Here is a 25730-nt window from a genome sequence, read left to right on the forward strand (position 1 = left end):
CGTAACCCTCTTCTGGACACTCTTCAGTAGCTTAATATATTTTTATACTGTGGCGCCCAGAACTGCACACAGTGCTCCAGTTGAGGCTGCACCAATGCAGAGCAGAACAAAACAATCACCTCCCTCGAGTGGTTGGCAATGCTGTGCTTGATGCACCCCAGGAAACAGTTTGCCCCTTGGCTTCCAGGGCACACTGTTGGCTCATGTTCAACTTGCTGTATACCAGAACCCCCAGATCTCTCTCTGAAGAGCTGCTTTCCAGCATCTTGTTCCTAGTCTGTATGTAGAGCCATGGTTGCCATGTCTCAGGTGTAAAATCCAGCATTTGCCCTTGCCTCGATCAGCAGACTCATGAAAAGACCAACAGAGGCCACCCCCTGAAAGAGACTGCAGTACCTGTATAAGGACGCTAGATGGGAGCAAAGACCGTGAAATAGCTAAATTCATACTAAGGTTAATGCAACCATTTCTTAGTATAAATCTATGTTAAAAATTTCCAAAAAATGTAATGAACATGCAGTAATTGTGTAAATATAAGCAATGTAAGAGCATCCATTCATTGGAGCATTTATGGAGAACAAGCCAAATGTTCACCAGCACTTTTAATAAAGAATTCCTGCTTAACAGTATAATTGACTTTGTTATGTTTATTTCTTTGTCCTGGGTTAAATGGGGCACCTCCTTAATTGGAGAAGGCTTGTAAGGCAGGCTTGGCAGGATTGGATCAGTGTTTACAAGTTGTTGGGAGTTTTGAAACTTTGACAGAACCCTCTTTTAATGGTAATAACTGACTAACTCCCTCCAAATAGGAATACCACTTCTGTACTGTTGCCTTCTGCGCCACCCCCTTGTGAGGGGCAACCCTTTAAGGATTGAGTTTAATAGCAGGAAAGGGTCTTGTATGGTCATGTCTTGTGACATATTCTTTCCACCTCTGTAACCGTTTGGGTGTGTCACGGAGGGACCCCAAAGCCAGTTTTAGGCAGATAACAAGGTCCAAAACAAACTTTTATTCTGGCCGAAAGAGTCCAGCAAATCAACCAATTAGAAACAGGGTTTATACAATTAGTTAGCACTCCGGTAACGTAAAATACAGGTTCGGATATCAGTTGAGGAAATTATTGGAGTGCATCAAATGAGAACAATGGAGATCCACAGTGTGCATGCACACACTCACAAGAAACAAAGCCAGAGCCGTCTGACTTCAGGATACTACACTCACCTGAATTAGGCAAGGACTTACACTTGCTTATGCAGCGAGGAATACATTTGGCTGTCCGGCAAGGAATTATTCCAGAATCTATTTAGCAAGTTATCACTCACCCACACGAGGAGGTGAGACACTCCCGGTCCCGGGAACTTACCTTAGACGGCATTCTTGTCTTAAGGGGAGGGCTCTTGGCTTCAGCAGACCTGTGGCTCCGAGAAGACCACACAAAGGGAATCCTCGCCGGGCACCCCATTTTATAGTCTGATCAGATCTGGCTGTGGGCATTCCAGAAGCTTCTCAGCTTCTCTGCACCCCTCTACTCTGGCTGTGGGCACCCCAGAAGCTTCCTGGCTTCTCTGTGCACCCCATCCTCTCCTAACGACCCTAGCCAACAGACTTGGGAGTCTCACAAAAGAAGCCATTAACTGCCCCATTGAAGGAGAGGGGGATGTGCAACTGCCACATCAGTTCTCGGGGGATGATGGGGGGAAGTGTAACTGCCACACAATCCACCCCGTGACCACAGTCATGATCTGACATACACTTTGGTGTGCTGATGCAGTCACCTCTTGCCTCCAAAGTTAAAAGGGGGCATTTCTTTTGGTAAACCTTAATGTCCACTGTGGATCACCATACCTTATGTGTCATCTTATCATTACAAATCAACTTACTAATAAACAATAGAATAGTGCAAATTACAGCAATTACAGTTGTTAATCAGTATTGGAGGAGGCTGGTTAGCCATCCTGGTAAGGAAAACAAATACATCACCATTTGGTCCCCAGTACAGCAACAATTGCCCCTGAGTCCTCTGTTATTTGTCCTTGTAATGACACAGCTTCCTGTATACACCCTTTTCCTCCAATAGGATCAAATGTAATATGGCCTGGCTTTGGACAGTCCTCCTGTTTCAGGGAGTCTATGCGATATCATGCATAGAGTTCATTAGTGTTTCCAGTTGCAGGCTTGCCTCCTGAATGGCCTGTTGGTGTCATCCTGGTGTAACTCTCATTTCCAAGGACCGACTCTAACCACCACCAATTTCAGCTGGAGTGACTTCCACCCCATCATCTTCCTTCTGCAAGACAACACAAATACAGGCCTTGATCCCTTTGGAACTGGGCTTTTATAGTTAGAAGTCCGGGACTATCCATCGGACACTAATGCGGTGGGTTTTCCCATTTTCATCAAGGGCCTCCCAAGCATATAACCCTCTAGGTTTTGCTAAAGTCATGGGCACAATACCAATGGAAGGTAGTTTCACCATGACAGGCTGGCCCACTTGTGTTCTTGGGGGCTGGTCTTTCACTTTGTCAGTTATTGGGCTGCTGTCTGTTAGCGGCCTCTCAGGGCAAAATGCCCTGATTTTGGGGCTTCCATAGCTCCCCCAGCAGTTATTGACAATGAAGACAGCTTGTGCCAATTGTGTGTTCCAGCTGTGTTGTGAGACATCTGCACATTTTTTAATCAAACCATTGGTTCATTCCACGATCCCATTGGCTTGGGGGTAATATGGTGTATGAAACACCCACTTAATACCTTCCCCCCTAGCCCAGTCCTGAACCATGGCAGCTGAAAAATGTGTGCCATTATCACTTCGGATATTCTCAGGGGTGGGTAGAACACTAAACCACCCACACAGTGCTCGCACTATTTGATTTCCAGTGGCAGCGCTGACAGCTGTAGCCATTGATAGTCCTGATACTACCTCTACTCCCAACAAGTATGCGTACTACTTCCGTACTGTTGCTTTCTGTGCCACCCCCTCAGAGGGGGAGTGATCCTTTGAGAACTGAATTTAGCAGAGGAAAAGGGCCTTGCACAATAACATCCTGTTACGTGCACAGCCCCTCTACCTCCTTAACTGCTCGGGTGAGTGAGAGGAGTCCCTTTTGCCACTCCGAATATCGTTGTTCAGTTTCCTTAAATGTGGTGGAAGAAAACAACAAAGGTCTGGCTGGCCCTTTTGGCCCCCTTCGGAATATACCACAATAGGAAGCATGTTCTGCAAACCCCCATTCCACACTTAGCGGGTCTTGTGGATGCAGTGGGCCCAATTTCTGATAGTTTTTTTTTAAGTTCATCTTTTAGAACATTAAGGGCCTCTGTATGCTGTAAGGTCCAATCCCATCTCCCGTTCTTCTGGAGTAGGTCATATAGGCGGGCAATCACTGAAAATCCTGGGATATGCTTTCTCCAGTATCCTAACGTACCCAATAGGCATTGCAAATCTGCTTTGCTGTTTGGAATTTGTCCCTTTTCTATAGTAGCTAGGGCATCATCAGGCACTGCTATAGCTCCCACTATCCACCAAGCCCCTAGGAATTTAACTTCCTGCCCAGTACCTTGGCACTTGGAAGGTGGAATATCCAATCCATTCTGTGTCAATAGGTTCCAAATAGCCTCTGCTACTTGCCCAACCTGTTCCTTATTGTCTCTGCCCACTAGGATGTCATCTATATATTGATACATGCAAATGCCCAAGGGCACCTCCACAGTGTCAATGAGTGCAGCAAGGGCATTGTGGGCAATGGTAGGAGGGTGCTTGTACCCCTGAGGAAGCCAATTAAAAGTGTATTGTTTCCCTTTCCAGGTAAAAGCGAATTGTGCTTTGTCTTCCTCCCTTAGAGGAATCATGAAAAACATATTTGACATCTAAGGCGGCCATCCATGGATGGGCTGCTGCTTGTATTGCAGTCACCACCAAGGATATATTTGGGATGGCAGCTGTTAGGGGTGCAGTGTTGCTATTCATTTTTCAATAATTGGTAGTTAGGTGCCACTGCCCATCAGGATTGTGAACGGACCAAACTGGAGAATTATAGGGGGAATGAGTGCGGCTGATTATTTGTCTTTTTTCAAGATCATTAATGACCTCCGTAATACCCCATTTAGCTGCATTCGGCAGGGGGTATTGTGGAGTGCAGGTTATTTTAGATAGCAAGTTACAAAATCTTAATGTCAGCAGCTCCCTTAATTTGCAGCAGTGCAGAGGTAAGTCGCAAGGTCCTAATGCAAGCTGCCTCTGCCCCATTTCTCCCAAACACTAAACCTCCATATCAGCTTATAAGCAGATCAATTCACAGGAAAGCACTGAGCGGGGGGGGGCAGTCCAGGTCCCAAGCCGTGGTTTCTATTTTTTTTCTCTACTTCGAAACGAGGGAGGCACCTGCTGGTGCTGGCTCCGCACCGCCAGTCTGGTCCGACCAGCTGCAGAAGGGCTCAAATTCCTGGAACGAGCGGGGGAGCAAGCGGCTGGCTATCACGAGCCCACCGAGGTGCCAGCGGCGCTGCAGTATTGCTACAAATCAGGTCGTCTATGAATGATTTAGCGCCGGGTGCCCCACGTTCCGCAGTGGGGAGGGAAGTGTCTGGACTATCACTTAAAAACACACCAGGTCCCCAAAAGCCTGCAGCTTCCTCATTACTCAGTAATATCCTATTACCCCTGGTACATGGGGTGCTACAAACAACAGTACAGGGGTTTCCATCCCATGTCTCCGCACGTGTCTCAGTTTTAATAAGGGATCGCACGTCCTTTGTCTCTACCTCTTCATAATCTCCCCATATATTTTTCCTCCCAGTTTTCGGGATTTGTGTCCACTTGAACTTGGGGGACACTGAGGGGGATCTTGCTCTAATTAACAAAAGCTCAGTTCTTTGTTCTAACAAGCACACACGTGTTTTCTCCCACCATAGCTCTGCTTTCAAACAATTTATTTCCATCTCTTTTTTAGAATCTCGCTTCTCCAACTAGAGTGTAAATTTGCACAGGTCCCGGGCTTGCCTTAAGCAGGTGCACAGAACAATACTAAGCACAGCACAGACAGAGAAAATGGTGGCACAGAAAACAGTAATACACGCGGCTACGGTCACTCCAGGACCGTAGGTTGTTGCGGAAAGATTATTATAACCCCGAAATAATAATAATTCCTGCATATCTGATATCCTGCCAACTACGCCATTTAAAATGTCACAGAGAGACCCCAAAGTCAGTTTTAGGCAGAGAACAAGGTCCAAAACAGACTTTTATTCTGGCCGGAAGAGTCCGGCAAATCAACCAATTAGAAACAGGGTTTATACAATTAGTTAGCACTCCGGTAACGTAAAATACAGGTTCGGATATCAGTTGAGGTAATTATTGGGGTGCATCAAATGAGAATAATGGAGATCCACAGTGTGCATGCACACACTCACAAGAAACAAAGCCCTCTGACTTCAGGATACTACACTCACCTGAATTAGGCAAGGACTTACACTTGCTTATGCAGTGAGGAATACACTTGCTTATATAGCATGGAATACACTTGCCTGTCCGGCAAGGAATTATTCCAGGATATATTTAGTAAGTTATCACTCACCCACATGAGGATGTGAGGCACTCCCAGTCCCGGGAAGTTACCTTAGATGGCGTTCTCGTCTTAAGGGGAGGGCTCTTGGCTTCAGCAGACCCGTGGCTCTGAGAAGACCACACAAAGGGGATCCTCGGCGGGTACCCCGTTTTATAGTCTGATCAGATCTGGCTGTGGGCACCCCAGAAGCTTCCCGGCTTCTCTGCGCACCCCCTCCTCTCCTAATGACCCTAGCCAACAGACTTGGAGGTCTCACAAAAGAAGCCATCAACTGCCACATCAAAGGAGAAGGGGATGTGCATGCAGCTGCCACATCCATTCTTGGGGTGAGGGGGAAGTGTAACTGCCACAGGGTGAGTGAGAGAAGACCCTTCTCCCACTTTGAGTATCACTGTTTGATTTCTTTAAATGCAGTGGAGGAAAACAACAAGCATCTGGCAGGCCCTTATGGTCCCTTTTGGAATATGCCACAATAGGAAGCATGTTCTGTGATTCTTTCGTTCCACCTTCAATGGATCTTGTGGGTGTTGTGGGCCCAGCTTCTTATAGATTTTATCTTTCAGAATGTTAAAGGCTTCCATATGCTGTGAGGTCCAATCCCATTTCCTTTTTTTCTGAAATGGGTCATATAGAGGGCAGGCAATTACTAAAAATCCTGGTGTGTGTTTTCTCCAGTACCCCAAAGTGCCCAAAAGGTGTTGTAACTCCGCCTTGCTGTTTGGACTCTACTCCCTCTCAATAGCAGATAGGGCATCATTGGATACTGCAATAGCTCCCCCTATCCATAAAACCCCTAGGAATTTAACTTCCTGCCTGGGACCTTGACACTTAGAAGGTGGAATATCTAATTAGTTTTTTGTCAATAGGTTCCAGATAGTCTTGGCTACCTGCCAGACCTGAGTTACTGTGTAGCAAGTGAATTTTGGTTTAATTCCATTGCTGTTTCTGTGTAACACTGGGCCTATGTCCTTGCACTATCCCCTACACCGTAACACCTCCCCAGGTGGCCCAGCTGCCCCAGGAATGGTGATGCCCATGTATTGTGCTCTCCGCACCCTGCAGCTTTGTTCTCCCAGTCCCTTTTCCTGCCATATATTGGGTGAGACCTGAAGTGAGCACCTTACAACAGCAAGGCCTCCCCGCATACCTCAGAGCCCTGCTTTCTTCCACACTGTCCCATCCTTCGGCTCATCCATTTAAAGCAATCCTTGGAGCAGTCTTAAAATTTGGCCATAGATACATTCCAGTTTTCTTCCTTCAAGGTGCTCATTTGTGACCCTGCTGCAGTTTGAGAGGACAGGGAAGATGACTGCTTACTTGATTTCTCCAGTTTGCTCATGGTCATATTTCTTTTCTCCTAGTTTTTTGAGAAAGCCTCCCAGAGTGGTGGACTATCAGCCCAGCAAGTTAATGTAGGATGTCTTTCTGTACTTGCTTCCTAGTTTCTTTCTGTTCTGCAAAAACATAGTAATTCAGACACATATGGTGGGACAAATTATGGAGAGATGGTCATTCCAGGGTTTCAGCTCCACTTCTGAATCATGCTGATTTTGTGCAGTTACACAACTGAAGGCAGTGCTTATGTAGACAGATAAATTTCAGGAATCCTCTTTGTTTCAAGAAGTTAACCTGTGTCCCAAAACAAAATATAACAATTACAGTAGTGGTACTCTAGTTAGGGGTCCAGCAAATGGGGTGAAAGTCAACACAAATTAAATAGCAAAATGGGGATTTACAAGTCTGTATATGAACCCAGAAAAACTGAGATCCCCAGCAAATAAGTCTGGAATGCTAAAATACATCTCCAAGTATGTGCTTCTAGGCCCAATAACACTATTTTACTTGCAGGGCACTTCAGTTAGAGCAAGGAATAAGGGAGTGCAGAAAGAAGGAATCACACATTAGTGCATATCTAGTGCAGTTCTTTTTAAAAGAAACAAACAATGGCCTGTGCTCTGTTGTGCTGTTATTTGGATCTTCAGTATCTTTAGCATGAAATTAACATAAGATTCAGTCTATTTTTGCTTTCTGAGGTGGCCTGTAATAATTGCATAGATGCATAAGTTGAACTGCTCTCCATATTTAAGGGTGTGATTTGTGCCTTGGAGACTGGTGCTGCCATTATGCTCACTTGGAAAAAAAACATTGTTAGTTTAAAGGACAGAAATATTTGATATTATTTGTTTTCCCTTAGGAATAAATTACTAAAAATATTTCTTCAAGAGAAAAATCAGTAAAATTTTCATTTGTTTGTATTTTCTTATTTTCTCAGTCATGTAAAAGCCCTAATTCAGAAGGTACTTTTAAATATATGGCTAAATTTAACCACAGAGCAGTCTCACTGAAGTTAAGATGCAAACATTAAAGAACCTTGTTGATCTAAAGAAACTGGAAAATCTAGTATATAAAAAACAAATTTGTAAAAAGGAAGTTAACAGCTTCAGGATTTCCAGGTGTTTGCTAGGCTTGTATAATTAAATAATGCAACTGAGTTACTTAATAAGACACTATTTCTAGAGAAGATAAAGAAAACTAGACATACACCATCAGAGTCATTACTTTTTGCTTTGTTTCATTTATTAAATCAAAAATGTATTATCATTTTAACCTTTGACTCTAAATCTTAGCTGCATCTGTGTAAAATAATCAAAGATAGCTGCAGGCAACCAATCTCTTCAATTTGACATGTTCCAGACAACCTTTTATTGTATTTAAATACGGAATATTTTACTTATTGTAAAGTATGCTGCATAATACAGGTACTCTGCTATAAAATCTTCTCTCTTCCTTATAATTAAGTCATTCTAAATTTAAAATACAGTACTAAATACAGTACTAAAACCTCCAATTGAAGTTTAATATAAAATATCAGCACAAAACTCCTTTTAAAAGTCTGTTTATTGTGAGCAACCCAAATGCCTGTTTAATTATTATTAGTTGTAGTATATTAATAGACTTTGCGCCCCTACAGTTGCTAATTCACACCATCTCAAGTATTTTGATAAGAAATACTAAGTAAGAAAACAGTAAGTATTCAAAGGGTTAATTTGCTTAGAATAATAATAATAATAATAAATTAGTTTTTCGCATCTTCTTCAGTTCAAAATCCAGCTTTGAGACCGAGGAAGGCTTCCAAATCACATCAATTAAATAAGAGTGGTCCTTTTAACCAGTAGCAGTTTGATTGCCAATGACTCGAAGAATCTCTTTATGAATGCTTGGTTCCTGTGTATTTATACTTGTATCACCCACTTGACCATCTTCATAACTAAAAAAAAGAGTACAGAAATTAGTGTTTTATTAATCTACCTAAAAACATCCAAAACATTGTTTCTTTCAATAATCAAGTTTTTATTCTATGTTAACATGTTTCCTATTAAAATTCTCTGCTGCACTTCACTGTCATATGCAGATCCTAAACTCTAGAGAGTGAAGGGTGGTAGGGCTGCTGTTGTCATTGAAACTCTGAGGTGGAATAACCTGCTAGGACCCAAAGGGGACTGGCCCACCAAGGCATATTAGCATCTTCCCTCTTGATGGAGGTATGGAAAGCACTGTTTCTGTTTCTGCAGTTCCCAGACCACCCTACAGGAGGCTGGTGCCAAAGCATGCACAATGTATCACAATGCCTGCGGTACCCAAACTCCTGTCACAAGTGGGCCTCCACTTAGTGGCGACACCATGACAACCTCCAGGGTTTTTCTCTTTATGAGAACTCGCCTCCATTAAGGATTTGCATGGATAAAGCAATCCTGATCACTGAAACCCCCAGCGCTGGTCAATCTGAAGTCAGTGTGCTTTCTGCTGGTCTGCATGACTCTATTTGTAGGGCTGAAATCTATGCCAATATATCATTACGAGTCATAGGCGAGAACAGAAATGCTCACATCATAAACAGGAAGCCTTTAATTAATTCCTCAGCTTAAAAACATACACCCAAATAGAAGAGATATTTTATGATACATGGATAGTCTTACTGTAACATGAGGTAAAGCTATAGAGTGGGAAAAATCAGTAACTCTCCATTCATTTATTCTATAATTAAGCATCTACTAAACCTTCATCACTAACATATACATACATTTCCTAACAAAAGTAAGTACAGAAATAAATAAAAAATGAAGTAATACTTTAAAGAATTAGGAAGAAACATCTTTTATCTACTTCATTTACAACTATTGAAGGGAACATGGGGAAAAAGGCCTAGAATTGACAGATGTTGAATGTTAAAAGAAGCTTTGTACTCACACAAAGAAAAATCTTGTACATACATGATCCGTATTAGGAACTACCCATATCTCTCCATGTTTGTGCAGATCAGATGAAGTTATCACTACCAAGGAAAGAATAAATTTCATAGTGATGAAAATATGCCTGGAAAATATTATTTTAAAAGGTTTGCTTTTTTAAAACATGTTAAATAGCCTTCTGGGAATGTGTACATTTCCAGTGCATGTCTGTGGCATGGCATAGACTCTGAGTTGGCTGCTAGTACAAACAGGGAGATGAACTTGATTCTTGTTTACAAAATATGTTCTATTTTCCAGAAAACACAGATGTATGTGAGCTAGTTCTTAATTGGAATGAAAAATGAAAAAGTATATTTATTAAAAACTGGTTTAAAATGGTCATAGGGCTATTAAGGAGCACCTGAGTCAACTAATCAGCCTGTGGAGCAGAGACATTTGTGTTTGATGATGGCTGAGCCAAAAATAAGATGTGAAAGATAAAGCCTGAAACTGAGATACTAGAAATTTGGGCTTTGCAATACTACCAAATATTTTTTAAAAATTAGCATAGCGATGATGACTCAAGAGGATCACAAAGCTCGCCGAAACTTGCTCAATGTTTAGAAAACATTTGTATTTGATGATAGGTTATTTACCAGCAGAATTAGGACAACCCAGGAAAGAAACCTTTTTATTGCTAGGTAGAATCTTTACTACCAGTCTGTATTTGAAAAGATTTTTATAAATGCATTTAAACACTACCATGAATAAATGCATATTCAATTTTTATACAATTTCTTCCATGAATTGTAACTTTTAGCAGTCATTTTTCTCTTGTAATTAATTTTATTTAAAATTTATATTAACCACCTCCCCTAAACACTTCACAGAAAAATGAAGTAAATATGAATGACGTAAAATATATTTTTCCAAATATTTAAAATTCACCCTTAAAAGATGCGCAATCCATTAATAAATGTGAGGAAATAATGACATAGAGGAAAAAGTCCTTGGGAAAGATGCAATTTATATTTAGAAACTTCAGATATTAAAGGCCAAGTAAATTCTAGTAAACCTTAGATTCATTTCATATCTTCTTCTGAAAGTTTTATAACTAAACTTATGTATTTTTTGTCCAGATCAAATTGCATTTTCATGTTGACTGACATCTCCTTAATCATATTAACTATTTCACTTGAACATTCTCAAAAATATATATATGCAAAAGTAGCATATATAGCTTAAAGCTACCATTTTGAAATAACACCTTTTCCACCATCTGTCTGAATTTTTAGTTTTAAAAATAAACAAAAGCTCAAAATGGAGGGCAAACTGAGTTTAATATAATTTATTTTTTGAGACTAATTACCAATTACTGGTACAATTCTTATTCAAATTTCATAATTCGTTGTTCTCAAAACCTCTTGAAGTTTCATTAGTTATTAATAGAATATCTAAGTCTTTCAAGAATTACTGTACTCATATGCACTGGATCTTAACTTCACAAAATTTCTGAAGGCATTAGAGAGAACAGACTGTTTACCAGACAAACAGTATATTTGCCTGAGACATGAAAAATTATTTGGAAATTCAATAGGAAGGCTGTTTTTTTCTTACTTGTAGGTGTTTAACACATTTGTCAAGAACTTTCAAGAAGTCACTGTTTCAAAGACCATAACTTAGGTTATATTGATGGCTTAGGAATATGATCACATTTGAAAGACAGACCAGGTGATCAGTCACTATTGGCATATGAATATTTCATGAAAATTCAGCATGTATTAGAGGTTTTGTTTGAAGAGGGAAACATTCTGAATTGAAATATAGAGGTCAGCTATTAAGCAAGTACTCGTACGCCTACCAGTAGTCTAAAAACAACCAATACTGGAACTAAAGGTCTCACTGATTTGCATCCAGTAACACTGTGTCCATGACTAAAACAGTTTATCAAGGGCTTTCAGCTTACCTTCACATAATGCTATGCATTTTAAGTTACGGCTTTGCAAAAATTGTGACTGTTGTCCTTTCTTCTGTAACTGAGATGTAAAAACATGAGAAAACTTAATTAGTGCAGTAAGACAAACTGAGTAAAAAAGTAACAAAGGAGAAGGCTGAGATTTTCAGTGTTTTATTAATGAACAAAAATAGAGGCAGCCTTTCTAAAACATTTCTATTGTATTTCTAAATGTAATAGAATTTCTAAAAACATATTATTTTTTATTATTGTAGGAGGGATTTTAACTCCTTTATCCAGAAAGAAAAGTTCCTAATTATTATAGAATGAATAATACTATTAGAAATATCAGAGTGCTACTGGCAAACAAATTGATAACAGAAAAACAATAATTACAAGGGGAATCTGATAATTGATTCTTTTGCCACTATCATGATATTTTACTGGCCTTCTCATTTCTGAGGGCTTCTGCTGTTACATACCAATCTCTCTCCAAAACCAGATTACTCTGTAGTTTTTATGTGTTAACTATAGAGAGAGATGTAAGATTTCTTTCTCAAAATTTAGCCCTACACATAACTGCTATGAATTTGCTTTAGATAAAGCAGAATTCTAACAATATGTTAAAACTATAAAAAAGAAAAACTGAATTGTGTCCTGGTTTTGTTAAAAACAAGTTTCTCCTTCAGTGAATTTTACCTGTCAGCTAAAGCCTTCAAATTAACTGCATTTTCCTGGAGAACCAGACACATGTTTTGGTAAACCTAGCAATGGAATGCAAACTTATTGATAAGCACGGATGGACATCTCACGAGAGGGGCGACGAGAAACAAGTGACCAAGAAACTGACCAACTGTGTATAACATTCCATTCACGTGAATACTTCATATAAAAGTGTGAGATCACGAGGATCTCGTCCCTTTTCCCTTTTTTCCTTATGGCCGACATTAGGAGAGGACCTTGCTAGTCGTCCCTGCAAACTGAGGCCTAGTGAGAGACTGAATCCAGCTCCAATTAGCTGCAGAGTCCAGTCCAGGACTTTGGTTGCCAGCTCTGCAGTTGCTGAGACCTTCAAGATTGGTTTTGTATATTTTGTATTATTTTCTCTATTCTTATTAGTAGCATTAGTAAAACATTGTTAATTTTTCCAACTCTCTTCTCTCTGTCCTTCTTTCCCTCCCGATCGCCTCTCCTTAGTGGAAAGGGGGGAGAGGGAGGGGCAAAAAGGGGGAAGTGGGGGGGGAAGAGGGGGTTAACAATACATCTGCCAGGGTTTTATTGTCACCCCGCAATCTTAACCCTCGACACTTGCTGTTAATGAAATGCTACTCATTTTTCAGCAATAACCACTCTCAATTCCTTTTGCATCATTCTTCTGCATGTCTAGAACTCAGAAAGCAAGGGCTTGCTAAGGTTCATTATGCTATCTGTAGTTCACTATCTTTCTTTTTCCAAATACTACTCCTTGGAAAAAAAGGGCACAGGGATCTGCAGCATACTCTGTAAACTGTTACTAAAAGCAGTTTGGCTGTATTTGATGGTTGCAGTCTCTGAAGTTGTTAATTTCAGTCAATAAAATAAAACTGTTAGCTTTCACAAAGGGAATATTTCCTCCTTTTCAGCTATCAAGTTCCCAAACATAAAACCATAAATCTTCCAGAGATGGTTGATGTACTGTACCTGTGATGTATTACTGCCCTTACTGCCTGAAGCTGGTTCATCTTTAGCTGACACCTTCTGCTGCTTCTTGTTCATCCCTAAGAATATTAAAATCATGTAAGATAGCCTGGCATAGAAATACCTTCATAAGCAAAGTTAAGTATGGAGAATGAAAGAGGTAGCACAGTGGGAATCACAGTCCTTTGTATAGCAGTCAAAAAGCTATTATAGTTAACTTTGTCATAGAATATTTCTATTTAATCCTGCAAATTACCAACACATCTGCATGTGTTACAAAGACATTAGGAAAGTCAAATCAGCATTAAGCAGATGCAAAAGTGGATAAACATGAGCTTAAATGCCACTGAACTCAGCTCAGGAATGCTCTTAGGTGGTTGCTTAACAGAGTTGCATGTCAGCATGTCTTGAGTTTAACTGACCCTATTCAGGTTGAAGTGACACGGTATGATTTACAGTGGGTGGAACAGGAAAATCATGAAAGAACTTTTGATATTAATCTTTAACACTTTAATTATACTTATTAAAAGTATAAATAATTTTAGGAGTAGATAATTTATTTACAGGTAACTTCAAAATCTACCTTGGTTTAATTAATTTATCTACGGGTAAAAGTATTAAATTATTTGTCAGCCACCTTTGATACAATTTCCATCTCAGAAAACTAAACATCTACATTTGTGCCTTACATCTGTCTTATATTCTTCATGTTGGTTTATATAAAATTCCTGTATTGTATGCTACTAAAGGCTTACTTGCTTTTTCAGTATCCCATATTTCTTTGCAGTTTGCAAACACAGACAGAATTATGGGGAAGTTTAAGTCTTTGAAGTAACAGGGCATATAAGACAGTTTTTAATGGCATCAAATATTATAAACTTCATGGAAATACAGGCCTCCTTTCTGGAAAAGACTGGATGGAAGGGACCAAAAAAGGTAGAGATGAGAAAAAACACACTGAAGCTGACAAAGCAATGTTATCCAAAAAGAAGGGCATTTTGTTAGATAATGATACTGCAACCTACACTTTTAGTGAGTCCTAAAGAGCTTCCATACTTCATAGAATCATAGAAACATTTTGGCTGGAAAAGACCTTTAAGAAAATTGAGTTCAACTGTTAACCTAACACTTCCAAGTCCACCTTTAAACCATGTCCCTAAGAACCTCATCTACGTGTCTTTTAAACACCTCCAGGGACGCTGATTCAACCACTTCCCTGGGCAGTCTGTTGCAATGCCTGACAACCCTTTCCATGAAGAATTTTTTTCCTAATATCCAATCTAAACCTCCCCTGGTACAACTTGAGGTCATTTCCTCTCGTCCTATCACTTGCTACTTGGGAGAAGAGATCAACACCCTCCGCACTACAACCTCCTTTCAGGTAGTTGTAGAGAGCCATAAGGTCTCCCTTCAGCCTCCTTTTCTCCAGGCTAAACAGTCCCGGTTCCCTCAGCCGCTCCTCACAAGACATGTGCACCAGACCCTTCAGCAGGTTCGTTGCTCTTCTCTGAACTCACTCCAGGACCTCAATGTCTTTCTTGTAGTGAGGGGCCCAAATCTGAACACAGTATTTGAGGTGGGGCCTCACCAGTGCTGAATACAGGGGGATGATCACTTCCCTAGTCCCGCTGGCCACACTAGTTCTGATACAATCCAGGATGCTGTTAGCCTTTTTGGCCACCTGGGCACACTACTGGCTCATATTCAGCCAGCTATCAACTGATACCCCCAGGTCCTTTTCTGCCAGGCAGCTTTCCAGCCACTCTTCCCCAAGCCCATAGTGTTGCATGGGGTTGTTGTGATCCAAGTGCAGGACCTGGCACTTGGCCTTGTTGAACCTCACACCTTGTTGAACCTTCAATCCAGCGTGTCCAGATCCCTCTGTGTGATCTCTGAAAATCTAAAAGCGCATTTAGAGATTACTGAAATTGAAATTAAATAAATACTATTAAAAAGTGCTGAGCTCTTAAAATGAATTGTGACATTACTTAAAAATACTGAAAATCAGAAAGCATAACTAAAACTCTCAGAATTAAATTCATGTACATGCACACAAATACACATTCAACTATACCAATACCTTCATATGTGAGGAAACAGACATGGATTTGATAGGTGGGGGACTCGGTGGATAAGGAATTGACTGGATGGTCACACTTAAAGAGTTGTGGTCAATGGCTCGATGTCCAGGTGATGAGTGGTGTCCCTCAGGGGTTCATATTGGGACCAGTATTATTTTACCTCTGGGCCCCCCAGCATAAGAAAGACATGGACCTGCTCAAGCAGGTCCAGAGGAGGGCCACAAAGATGATCAGGGGCTGGAGCACCTATGAGGACAGGCTGAGAGAGTTGCAGTTGTTTAGACTGGAGAAGGCTTCAGGGAGACCATATAGCAGCCTTCCAGTACTTAAGGAGGGCTTATAAGAAAGATGGGGAGGGACTCTTTATCAGGGAGTGTAGTGATAGGACAAGGGGTAATGGTTTTAAACTGAAAGTAGATTTAGTTTAGATATAATGAAGAAATTCTTTACTGTGAGGGTGCTAAGACACTGGAACAGATTGCCCAGAGAAGTTGTGGATGCCCCCTCCCTAGAAGGGCTCAACGTCAGGTCTGATGAGGCTTTGAGCAACCTGATAACAACCCCAGGCAATGCTACGGGCTCGGGGAAGAGATGCCTGGAAAGCTGCCTGGCAGAGGGGTGTTGATTGACAGCTGGCTGAATATGAGCCAGCAGTGTGCCCAGGTGGCCAAAATGCCAACAGCATCCTGGCTTGTATCTGGAATAGTGTGGCCAGCAGGACTAGAGAAGTGATTGTGCCACCGTACTCAGCACTGGTGAGGCCCCACCTTGAATACTGTGTTCAGTTTTGGGCCCCTCATCATAAGAAAGACCTTGAGGTACTAGAGAAAGTGCAGAGGAGGGCGATGAAGCTGGTGAGGGGCCTGGAACACAAGTGTTATGAGGAGCAGCTGAGGGAACTGGGACTGTTTAAGCTGAAGAAAAGGAGGGTATCTACAACTACCTGAAAGGAGGTTGTAGCACAGAGGGTGTTGGTCTCTTCTCTCAAGTAGCAAGTGATAGGATGAGAGGGAATGGCCTTAAGTTGCACTGGGGAGGTTTAGATTGGATATTAGGAAAAAATTCTTCATGAAAAGGGTTGTCAGGCATTGGAACAGGCTGCCCAGAGCAGTGGTGGAGTCACTATCCCTGGAGGTGTTTAAAAGGCATTTAGATGAGGTTCTTATGGACATGGTTTAGTGCAAGAGTTAGGTTAGGTTATGGTTGGACTCGATGATCCTGAGGGTATCTTCCAACTGAAATGATTCTATGATATAGTGGAAGGTATCCCTATCCATAGCAGGGGTGTTGGAACTAGATGATCTTTAAGATCCCTTCCAACTGAAACCATTTTATGATTCTATGAAATGGTAAATACAATATAACGAAAGGATGTCACAGTAATTTAAAATTTCTATGCAAGTTTCTTAATATACACATTGGTGTATCACGTTTGTATTGTGCTTCTATTTATGATTTTGTTCTTACATGGAAAACTCTGAATCACTCTCTTTTGGATTTATTAGTGGGACAAATTATATTCTGTCCCCTTCTCATGCTGAAATCAACACACTGTCCTATACTTCTCTGTAACCTTGACATGGTGATACTTGAGAATATTCTTAAACATAAGATGAAGATGTCTATTGATGAATATTTGTTTTGTCAGATCAGGTCCTAAAAGCCCATGAATCCATAGATAACATTAGATGGACTTAAGCAGATACTGACAAAAAAATCACAAACACAGTTGGATTTCCACTGCATAATCAAGACCTGCTCCATTAAACACAGCATCCAGTATTAGCTACTCTTTACTTCAAGCACAGTGTCAAGATACTCAGTACCTTGGAAAATAAGGATGGGTATTTAATAGGGGAACTTGGATTTTCTCTTTTTTAAATAAATTAAATCTTGGTCTATAAAGACAAAATTTACTACAGTGTTGTAAACAGTGAAGCTGGTAAGAAAAGTGGTAGACTAAGATACCCCCCCCAATATTTCTCCAACTTTAGAGTGATTTATAAATATCACCTGAGTAACTAAATGATATGCTTGACAATGGACTAAGGTAGATTCCACTTCCAAACATTGCACCATGGAGCTGAAAAAGAGCAGAGTGATTAACATTAATTTGGTTATCTGGAAAAATAATAATAATAGGCACAGGTCCTAATATAGATAAGCATCTGCCCCACTGCACTAATTTATTTTCTGGCTATAAATGATGTTCAAATAAGTCTTTAAAAAAAATCATGCTGTGAGTACACAACTAAAATATTGTATATTCTGGAAACCATGTCCGAATGCCCAAAGATGTTTTTACACCAGATTTATATATAAAATTGCTTTTTTTTAAAAAAAAAATCTAATATTACCATGAAGGATGCCTACAGAGGGTGCTTCTGTAGATGGCCAAATACACCTTAGCTTTAACAAGGCTAAACAAGCTTAGCATGTGTCTCACATCAAAACCTTGTCAGGAACCACAGCCTAAGCCAGCCTTTGTGGATCATCATCAACAGCTGCTTTTCTTTAAGGTAAGAAATGAAGGGATGGTGATAACACTACTCATATGCTGCAGAAAAATTCAGTCACTAGTTCAGTCTGAGTACTGGAGGAATGGGTTCAATCAAGCTTTTGCCTGAGCCAATTCAGACATGCATATCCCATCACTGCACGACTGTGCTTTATCCACAAAGCTATCAGCTGTCTGCTAAGAAGAGAGGAAAGGGAAGACTCCTCTTCACCAACATCACTGATCCATGTCATAAGCAACATGACATGGCTCTGAGAAACCTGATCTAGTTGAAGATGTCCCTGCAGGGGGGTTTGAATAGGTGACTTTTGAAAGTCCCTTCCAACCCAAACTATTTCATGATTCTGTGGAGCTTGGGCTAAGCAACAAAACTGAGCACTTTTTATTAGCACTGTGGTCATTTTCTTGTCTGGAAAGGAGGAAGTATGGGTTTTGCTTCTCTTCCAGGGACTGACTGCTTTGTATGGAAAAGTCTTTAAAGAAAACATACAAAATAGTTGTTGGAGCACAAATGAGAACCCAGAGTATCTCTTAACCAGGTAGATATTATGACCTCTGGGCTTCAGAGTCATACTCACCCTTATTTCTTTCCTCTGACCAAATTACATTTACATTGTCTCTGCAATGCGCTAGAGCTCTGTGGCAGAATGCAAACCCCCCCCCCCTCTCTCCCCCTCCCTCCTTCAGTATGGAAGGAGTGGGCACATCTCCCTCTTTCTCTGCTACTTGAGGCTAACAGCTTCTTTTGTTTGGCCCCAGAGCACCCTGGCCAGGGTCATTAGGAGAAGGGGGTGCCGAGGCACACTGAGCCGCGCCCAGTGTGGGGGATGTTTGGAGGCTTCAGGGGCACCCACAGACAGTGTAGGGGTGCAGAGAAGCTCCCAGAATGCCTACAGTCAGATCTGATCAGCCAGTATAAAAACGGGACTCTCGTCGAGACTCCGCCCATTGCTGCGGGTCTCTCGGAGCACGAGCAAGATGCTGCCGCCGAGAGCCCCCCTCCCCGGGATGGGGACTCCACTTGCCTTGCCGCCACGTGTGTAAGTAAAACTTCTCGCAGGATTGCGAGTATATTTATACTTTTCGTGCACATATGCACGTATAACTTTCCTCGCTCCATATGAGCGCGTGTAAAATTAATCCTCGCAGAATCGCGGGTGTATTTTCTTTCCGTGAACATTTGCACAAGTACTTTATTTCCTCGCACAATCGCGAGTGGCCGCCGAGAGCCCCTCGCCCAATCGCGAGTCTATTTTCCTCCCATGCTTACACATAAGCACGTGTAGGATTACGTGCACATTTGCACGTGTAAGTAAAATAACTCCCAGGATTGTGGGTGTATTATAAATTTACCCTTGCACAATCGCGAGTGTACACTTCCTGTACTCACTACGAGTGCGTGTATCTTAAAAAATAATCCCACACCGTGTTTAGGCAAGTGTGTATTTCTCCGGGACACAGGGACGGCTCCGGCATTTTTGGGTGAAGCCACGTGCATGCACACTGTGGACCGCCTGTTGTATTAGTGGCTGCCCCTCTCAATAATTTTCCTCAACTGATATCCGAACCTGTATTTAAGTCACTTTTGGAGTGCTAAAACCCTGTTTTTCACCGGTTCAATAAAAGTTGTTTTGGACCTTGTTGTCCCTTAAATTGACCTGTGGGGTGCCTCCGTGACAAGCTCTCATAGGAATGTGCAATCATGCTCTCACTCCTCCAGATCCTACAATGTTGTATAGGATCCTTGGTGAGTAGATATTTTTTCCTGACTGGTTGGTACTGAGGTATGCAGAATGAACTGGGCTCAGGATATGCCCTATTTGTGTGTGTGACAGATTGCAATTCCCCCTCCTCTGCAGCACGGCACTTCTCCCTCTTCCTCTGCTATTTGAGGCTAACAGCTTCTTTTGTCTGGCCCAGAGCACCCTGGCTCCTGGGACATTAGAAGAAGGGAGTGCCAAGGCACACTGGGCCGCGCCCAGTGTGGGGAATGTTTGAGGGCTTCAGGGGCACCCACACTCAGTGTGGGGGGTGCAGAGAAGCTTATACAATGCCTACAATCAGGTCTGATCAGATAACAAAACGGGACTCTCGTCGAGACTCCGCCCATTGCCGCGGGTCTCTTGGAGCACGAGCTTAGCCACTGCCGCCAGGAGAGCCCCCCTCCCCGGGATGGAGACTCCGCTTGCCTTGCCACCACGGTGTAAGTAAAACTTCTCGCAGGATTGTGAGTATATTTTCTTTCCGTGCACATTTGCACAAGTACTTTATTTCCTCGCACAATCGCGAGTGGCGGCCGAGAGCCCCTCGCACAATCGCGAGTATATTTTCCTCCCGTGCTTCCACATAAGCACGTGTAGGATTCCGTGCACATTTGCACGTGAAAAATAACTCTCGCAGGACTGCGAGCGTATTATAAATTTACTCTCGCGGAATCGCGAGTGCACACTTTCCGTACTCACTGCGAGTACGTGTATCTCTATAAAAATAATCCCACACCGTGCTTAGGCAAGTGTGTACTCCTCCGGGACTCAGGGACGGCTCCGGCATTGTTTTAGTGAAGCCACGTGCATGCACTCTGTGGACCTCCTGTTGTATTAGTGGCTGCCCCTCTCAATAATTTCCTCCACTGATATCCGAACCTGTATTTAAGTCACATTTGGAGTGCTAAAACCCTGTGCCTCGCTGGTCTAATAAAAGTTGTTTTGGACCTTGTGGTCCCTAAAATTGACCTGTGGGTTGCTCTGTGACAGTGTGAGAGATTTTAAAATTATGATTTCTATAAAACAGGGCTTTACTGCTTCCTCCTCTTCCCAGTACCTCAACCCTGAACAAAAAAAATAAGTGTGAACAAAGGGGTTTACTTTGGTGAATTTTGGTGTGTAAATCCTGCTTGCTTGGGAAAGTATCTTACAAAGATGCTAATTAAAAAAGCTCTGGGGAAAGAACTGTCAAAACCCTGATACTAAAATACTCTGAATTACAGCTCCCCAATCCCTCTGATACTGCTTACTTTGCTCTGCAATAGTAGTCTCCTGATGATTCAGTCTGAGAAAATGAAGCTTGCAATAGCTCCTTCCTGGCCAGTACACTCATATTCCCTTCCCAAGGAAACCAGAGAAGAAGCAGCTGTAAACCCAGCTTCTGTAAACCTAAAATGATCTAGTATCCTATAACACAGACTTAGTCTGTTGCTCTAAATTTTAATCCCCAAGACTGCTTTCAAGCAGTACTGAGCTAAACCTCCTGAAGGTGCTGCTGTGGAGTGTAAAACTGAAACACTAATTCCACCAATGCAATTTTTTTAGTCATTTTAGCAGACATGTTATTTCATTTTAATTACTTCGGAAAACCACCTTTTCCAGGAAACATGAGGGTATTTGAAATCACCCTTTTTTGCCACCTATCTGACTACCAGAACCACAAAATCACAGAATCACAGAATGTTAGGAAGTGGAAGGTACGTCAAAAGATCATCTAGTCCAATCCCCCTGCTGGAGCACGAACACCTAGATGAGGCTACACAGGAATGTGTCCAGGTGGGTTTTGAATGTCTCCAGGGAAGGAGACTCCACAACCCCCCTGGGCAGCCTGTTCCAGTGCTCTGTCACCCTCACTGAGAAGTTTCTTCTCAAATTTAAGTGGAACCTCTTGTGTTCCAGCTTGATCCCACTACCCCTTGTCCTATCATTGTTTGCCACCAAGAAGAGCCTGGCTCCATCCTCATGGCACTCACCTTTTATATACTTATAGACATTAATAAGGTCCCCCTTAGCCTCCTCTTCTCCAAACTAAAGAGACCCAGCTCCCTCAGCCTTTCCTCGTAAGGGAGATGCTCCACTCCCTTAATCATCTTTGCTGCCCTACGCTGGACTCTCTCCAGCAGTTCCCTGTCCTTCTTGAACTGAGGGGCCCAGAACTGGACACAATACTCCAGATGGGGTCTCACCAGGGCAGAGTAGAGGGGAAGGAAAACCTCTCTTGATCTACTAACCACCCCCCTTCTAATACACCCCAGGATGCCATTGGCCTTCTTGGCCACAAGGGCACAGTGCTGGCTCATGGTCATCCTGCTGTCCACCAGAACCCCCAGGTCCCTTTCCCCTACACTGCTCTCTAATAGGTCATTCCCCAACTTATACTGGAACCTGGTGTTGTTCCTGCCCAGATGCAATACTCTACACTTGCCCTAGTTATATTTCATTAAATTTTTCCCTGCTCAACTCTCCAGTCTGTCTAGGTCTCGCTGGATGGCAGCACAGCCTTCTGGCCTATCAGCCACTCCTCCCAGCTTGGTGTCATCAGCAGCCTTGCTGATAGTACACTCTTTTCCCTCATCCAAGTAACTGATGAATATATTGAATAATACTGGCCCCAGTACTGACCCTTGAGGCACTCCACTAGATACAGGTCTCCAACTAGACTCCACCCCATTGACCACAACTCTCTGGCTTCTTCCCTTCAGCCAGTTTGCAGACCACCTCACTACCCGGTCATCCAGACCACACTTCCTCTATTTAGCTGTAAGGATGCTGTGGGAGACTGTCGGGGATTGGCTCAAGGAGCATGGACATGAGTCCACCAAGCAACTGTACGAGCAGAGCCCATTTTATTTGACATAAGTAGGCCTTAGTTAGCTTGTCTATTAGGCCGTGGGAAAGGGGGGAACGGAAAAGTACTAACTAAGGCAGGGTCAGGATATCCTTGAAGAGATAAGAGTCAGAAGAATGCGGGATGCGCATAGCTAGCTAAACCCAAGTAGGTGGAGTAAGTAAATGTAACCTTTTAGTGCTTAGCCTATTAGATAGAGACAAGTATGCATAATTATGGTATTTGGTATAAATGCACGCTATCTCGGGCAATAAAGTTGAAGTATGCTTTATCACTCATATGGAGTCGGCTGCATTTCTTCCTCCGTCCGCTCGGGTCTGGAACTCTGATGGGATTTCTCTCTGCAGGAGACTGTGTCAAATGCTATACGGAACTCAAGGTAGACCACATCCACCACTCTACAATCATCTGTTCACCTCGTTATGTCTTCATAAAAGTCAATGAGGTTGGTCAAGCACGACTTCCCTTTGGTGAAGCCATGTTGACTGCCCCTAATGACCCTCTTATCCCTAATATGCCTTGAGATGGCACCAAAGATAAGTGGTCAGGCATTGCGAGAGAGCAGCTGACGTGGCAGGGGGCATTCCCAGGGTGACGGTGGGAGGTTTAAAAGCAGCTGAAACTCGATACTAGCATTCAGTCAGCTGATCGGAGCCAGCCCAGCGAGAGCCAGAGCCGGCGAGGTTCAGCCGACCACGAGATTCAGCAGAGATTTGGAAGCTCAGAGGGAAACGTACAGGGACAGCGTGATTCCCGGCGGGTCCCGATCCCCGCAGCCCCAGCAGCCATTGTGAGAGAGCGGCTGACGTGGCGGGGGGCGTTCCCACGGTGACGGCGACCACACCCCCTACCCTTGCCTTGAAAAAGCCTTTGGGACTAGTCACTGCCCACCAGGTGCAGGGAGGAGCAACCAGCTTGTGTAGCGGGTGAGTCCCACCCACACTGTGCTGCAGCAGCGGGTGTGGTAGCTTGTGCAGCAGGGTGCAGAGAGCACTTGTTGCTTGTCAGCCCCTCTAACTTATTGCCAGCATCCCAGAGTGCTGACGACCATGGTCGCCTCCAGGAGGAGAGCTTGTCTCAAACAGACTGTGGCTACGCAGACTGAGGTTCTGTCCCGAACGGTGGCTGTTCAGGTCTCCGGCTGCAGGGAGTGCCAGAGCCTGCTGCTGCCAGGGGAGGGAGGCCAGCTCTCCACCTGTGTGAGGTGTGAGCAGGTGCAAGACCTGCTCGACATGGTTGTGAAACTTAAGGAGGAGGTTGAGACACTGAGGACCATCAGGGAGTGCGAAAGGGAGATCGACTGGTGGAGTAACACCCTGACGTGCCAGTCGGAAAGGTCCCAGGGAGGTACCCCCCAAAAGGAGATGGACCTCCTGCCCTCTCGGACAGAAGCAGAAGTCCTGAGACAGCCCCACCCTTGTCGCTGTCGGGCAGAGGTAGGGGACCCAAAAGACGACAAGGGTTGGAAGCGTATTCCGGTTCGGCGTCACGGGCAGCCCCCCTCCCTACCTGCTTTGCCTCCTCAGGTGCCCCTCTGTAATAGGTTTGAGGCCCTGGATCTTGAAGAAGAGGTAGGGGAGGAGGTGGTGCCAAGCCTGCCTACAAGATCTCATAGGAAGAGGCGTTTGACTTTGCAACTCAAGACTGCCTCTGATAAAAAAGAAAGAAGGGTGATTGTAATAGGAAATTCCCTTCTGAAAGGAACAGAGGGCCCACTATGCAGAGTTGGCCCTCATCTTAGGGAAGTTTGTAGTCTACCTGGAGCCCGGATCAAGGATATCGCTATAGAGCTCCCCAAACTGGTGCACCCAACAGACTACTACCCACTGCTGGTCTTCCAGACAGATGGGGAGGAAGCTGCTTCCCGTAGTCTGAGGGGAATGAAGAATGATTTCAAGGTCTTGGGAAGGATGGTGGAAGACTCAGGGGCTCAAGAGATCTTCTCTTCACTCCTTCCATCTTCAAGTGACGATGTGGGATGGAAAAGGAAAATTCAGTCTCTAAATGGTTGGCTCCAGGACTGGTGCTACAGGCAGGGCTTTGGATTTTTTGATAATGGTTGGTTTTATAAGACACCAGTCCGGACAGTGTTACACGGGAAAGGTTTATCTCACAGGGGCAAAAGGATGCTGGGGCAGGAATTAGCAGGGCTCGTTTGGAGAGCTTTAAACTAGGCTCGAAGGGGGATGGGGTTGTAGCTGGGCTTGTCCCAGTGGGGCAGCATTCTAAAACTGATGAGGACCGGGTGGCCTCCTATGCCCCTAGGGAGAAATTGGTGTGCTCTGCTCGCTCCCTGAAATGCCTGTACACCAATGCGCGCAGCATGGGGAATAAGCAGGAGGAGTTAGAATCCTATGTTTGGTCGGGAGATTATGACCTGGTGGCAATTACGGAAACATGGTGGGACAGTTCACATGACTGGAATGTGGTCATGGATGGCTATGCCCTTATCAGGAAAGACAGGCCAGCCAGGCGTGGTGGTGGAGTTGCTCTCTATGTGAGAGAGCAACTACGATGTACTAAATTCTGCCCAGGAGCGGAAGAGGAGCGAGTTGAGAGTGTATGGGTCAGGATCAAGGGACAAGCTGACAGGGGTGACTAGGAGAGGTGCACTGCTGGACCTCATCCTCACTAACAAGGAGGGTCTGGTTGAAGCAGTAAAGGTTGAGGGCTGCCTGTGTTGCAGTGAGCACGAGATGGTGGAGTTCAGCATCTTTTGTGGCAGGAACAGAATAGCAAGTAGAATTGCAACCCTGGACTTTAGCGGGGCTAACTTGGGCCTTTTCAAGCAATTGCTAGAGGAAATCCCATGGGCAAGACTGCTTGAAGGAAAAGGGGCCCAAGATAGCTGGATTGCATTCAGAGATTGCTTCTTCCACGCTCAGGATCAGAGCATCCCCACACGTAGGAAGTCAAGGAAGGGAGCCAGGAGGCCTGCGTGGTTGAATAAGGATCTGTTGGGTATGCTCAAGCAGAAGAGGAGAGTTTACAGTTCACGGAAGAAGGGGCTTGCCACTTGGGAAGAATATAAGGCTGCTGTTAGAGGATATAGGAAGGCAGCTAGGATAGCCAAGGCCTCCTTAGAATTACAGCTGGCG

General features: G+C 43.4%; 1 protein-coding gene across 1 annotated transcript in view; it reads right to left on the minus strand.

Annotated features, from left to right (window-relative positions):
- Positions 1-8121: 8121 nt before the first annotated feature.
- The window catches only part of LOC135577170 (protein mono-ADP-ribosyltransferase PARP8-like), a 231120-nt gene continuing 213511 nt past the window's right edge, over positions 8122-25730 (minus strand). Inside the window, exons 22-26 of the mRNA XM_065045010.1 lie at positions 17517-17586; positions 13426-13502; positions 11758-11827; positions 9811-9895; positions 8122-8830 (exon numbers count right to left, since the gene is read on the minus strand). Of these exons, the coding sequence (XP_064901082.1) occupies positions 8728-8830; positions 9811-9895; positions 11758-11827; positions 13426-13502; positions 17517-17586 (405 nt within the window). The 3' untranslated portion in view covers positions 8122-8727. The remainder of the gene's footprint in view (positions 8831-9810; positions 9896-11757; positions 11828-13425; positions 13503-17516; positions 17587-25730) is intronic.

This window comes from Columba livia, chromosome W, assembly GCF_036013475.1.
Source record: "Columba livia isolate bColLiv1 breed racing homer chromosome W, bColLiv1.pat.W.v2, whole genome shotgun sequence".
Lineage (NCBI taxonomy): Eukaryota > Metazoa > Chordata > Aves > Columbiformes > Columbidae > Columba > Columba livia.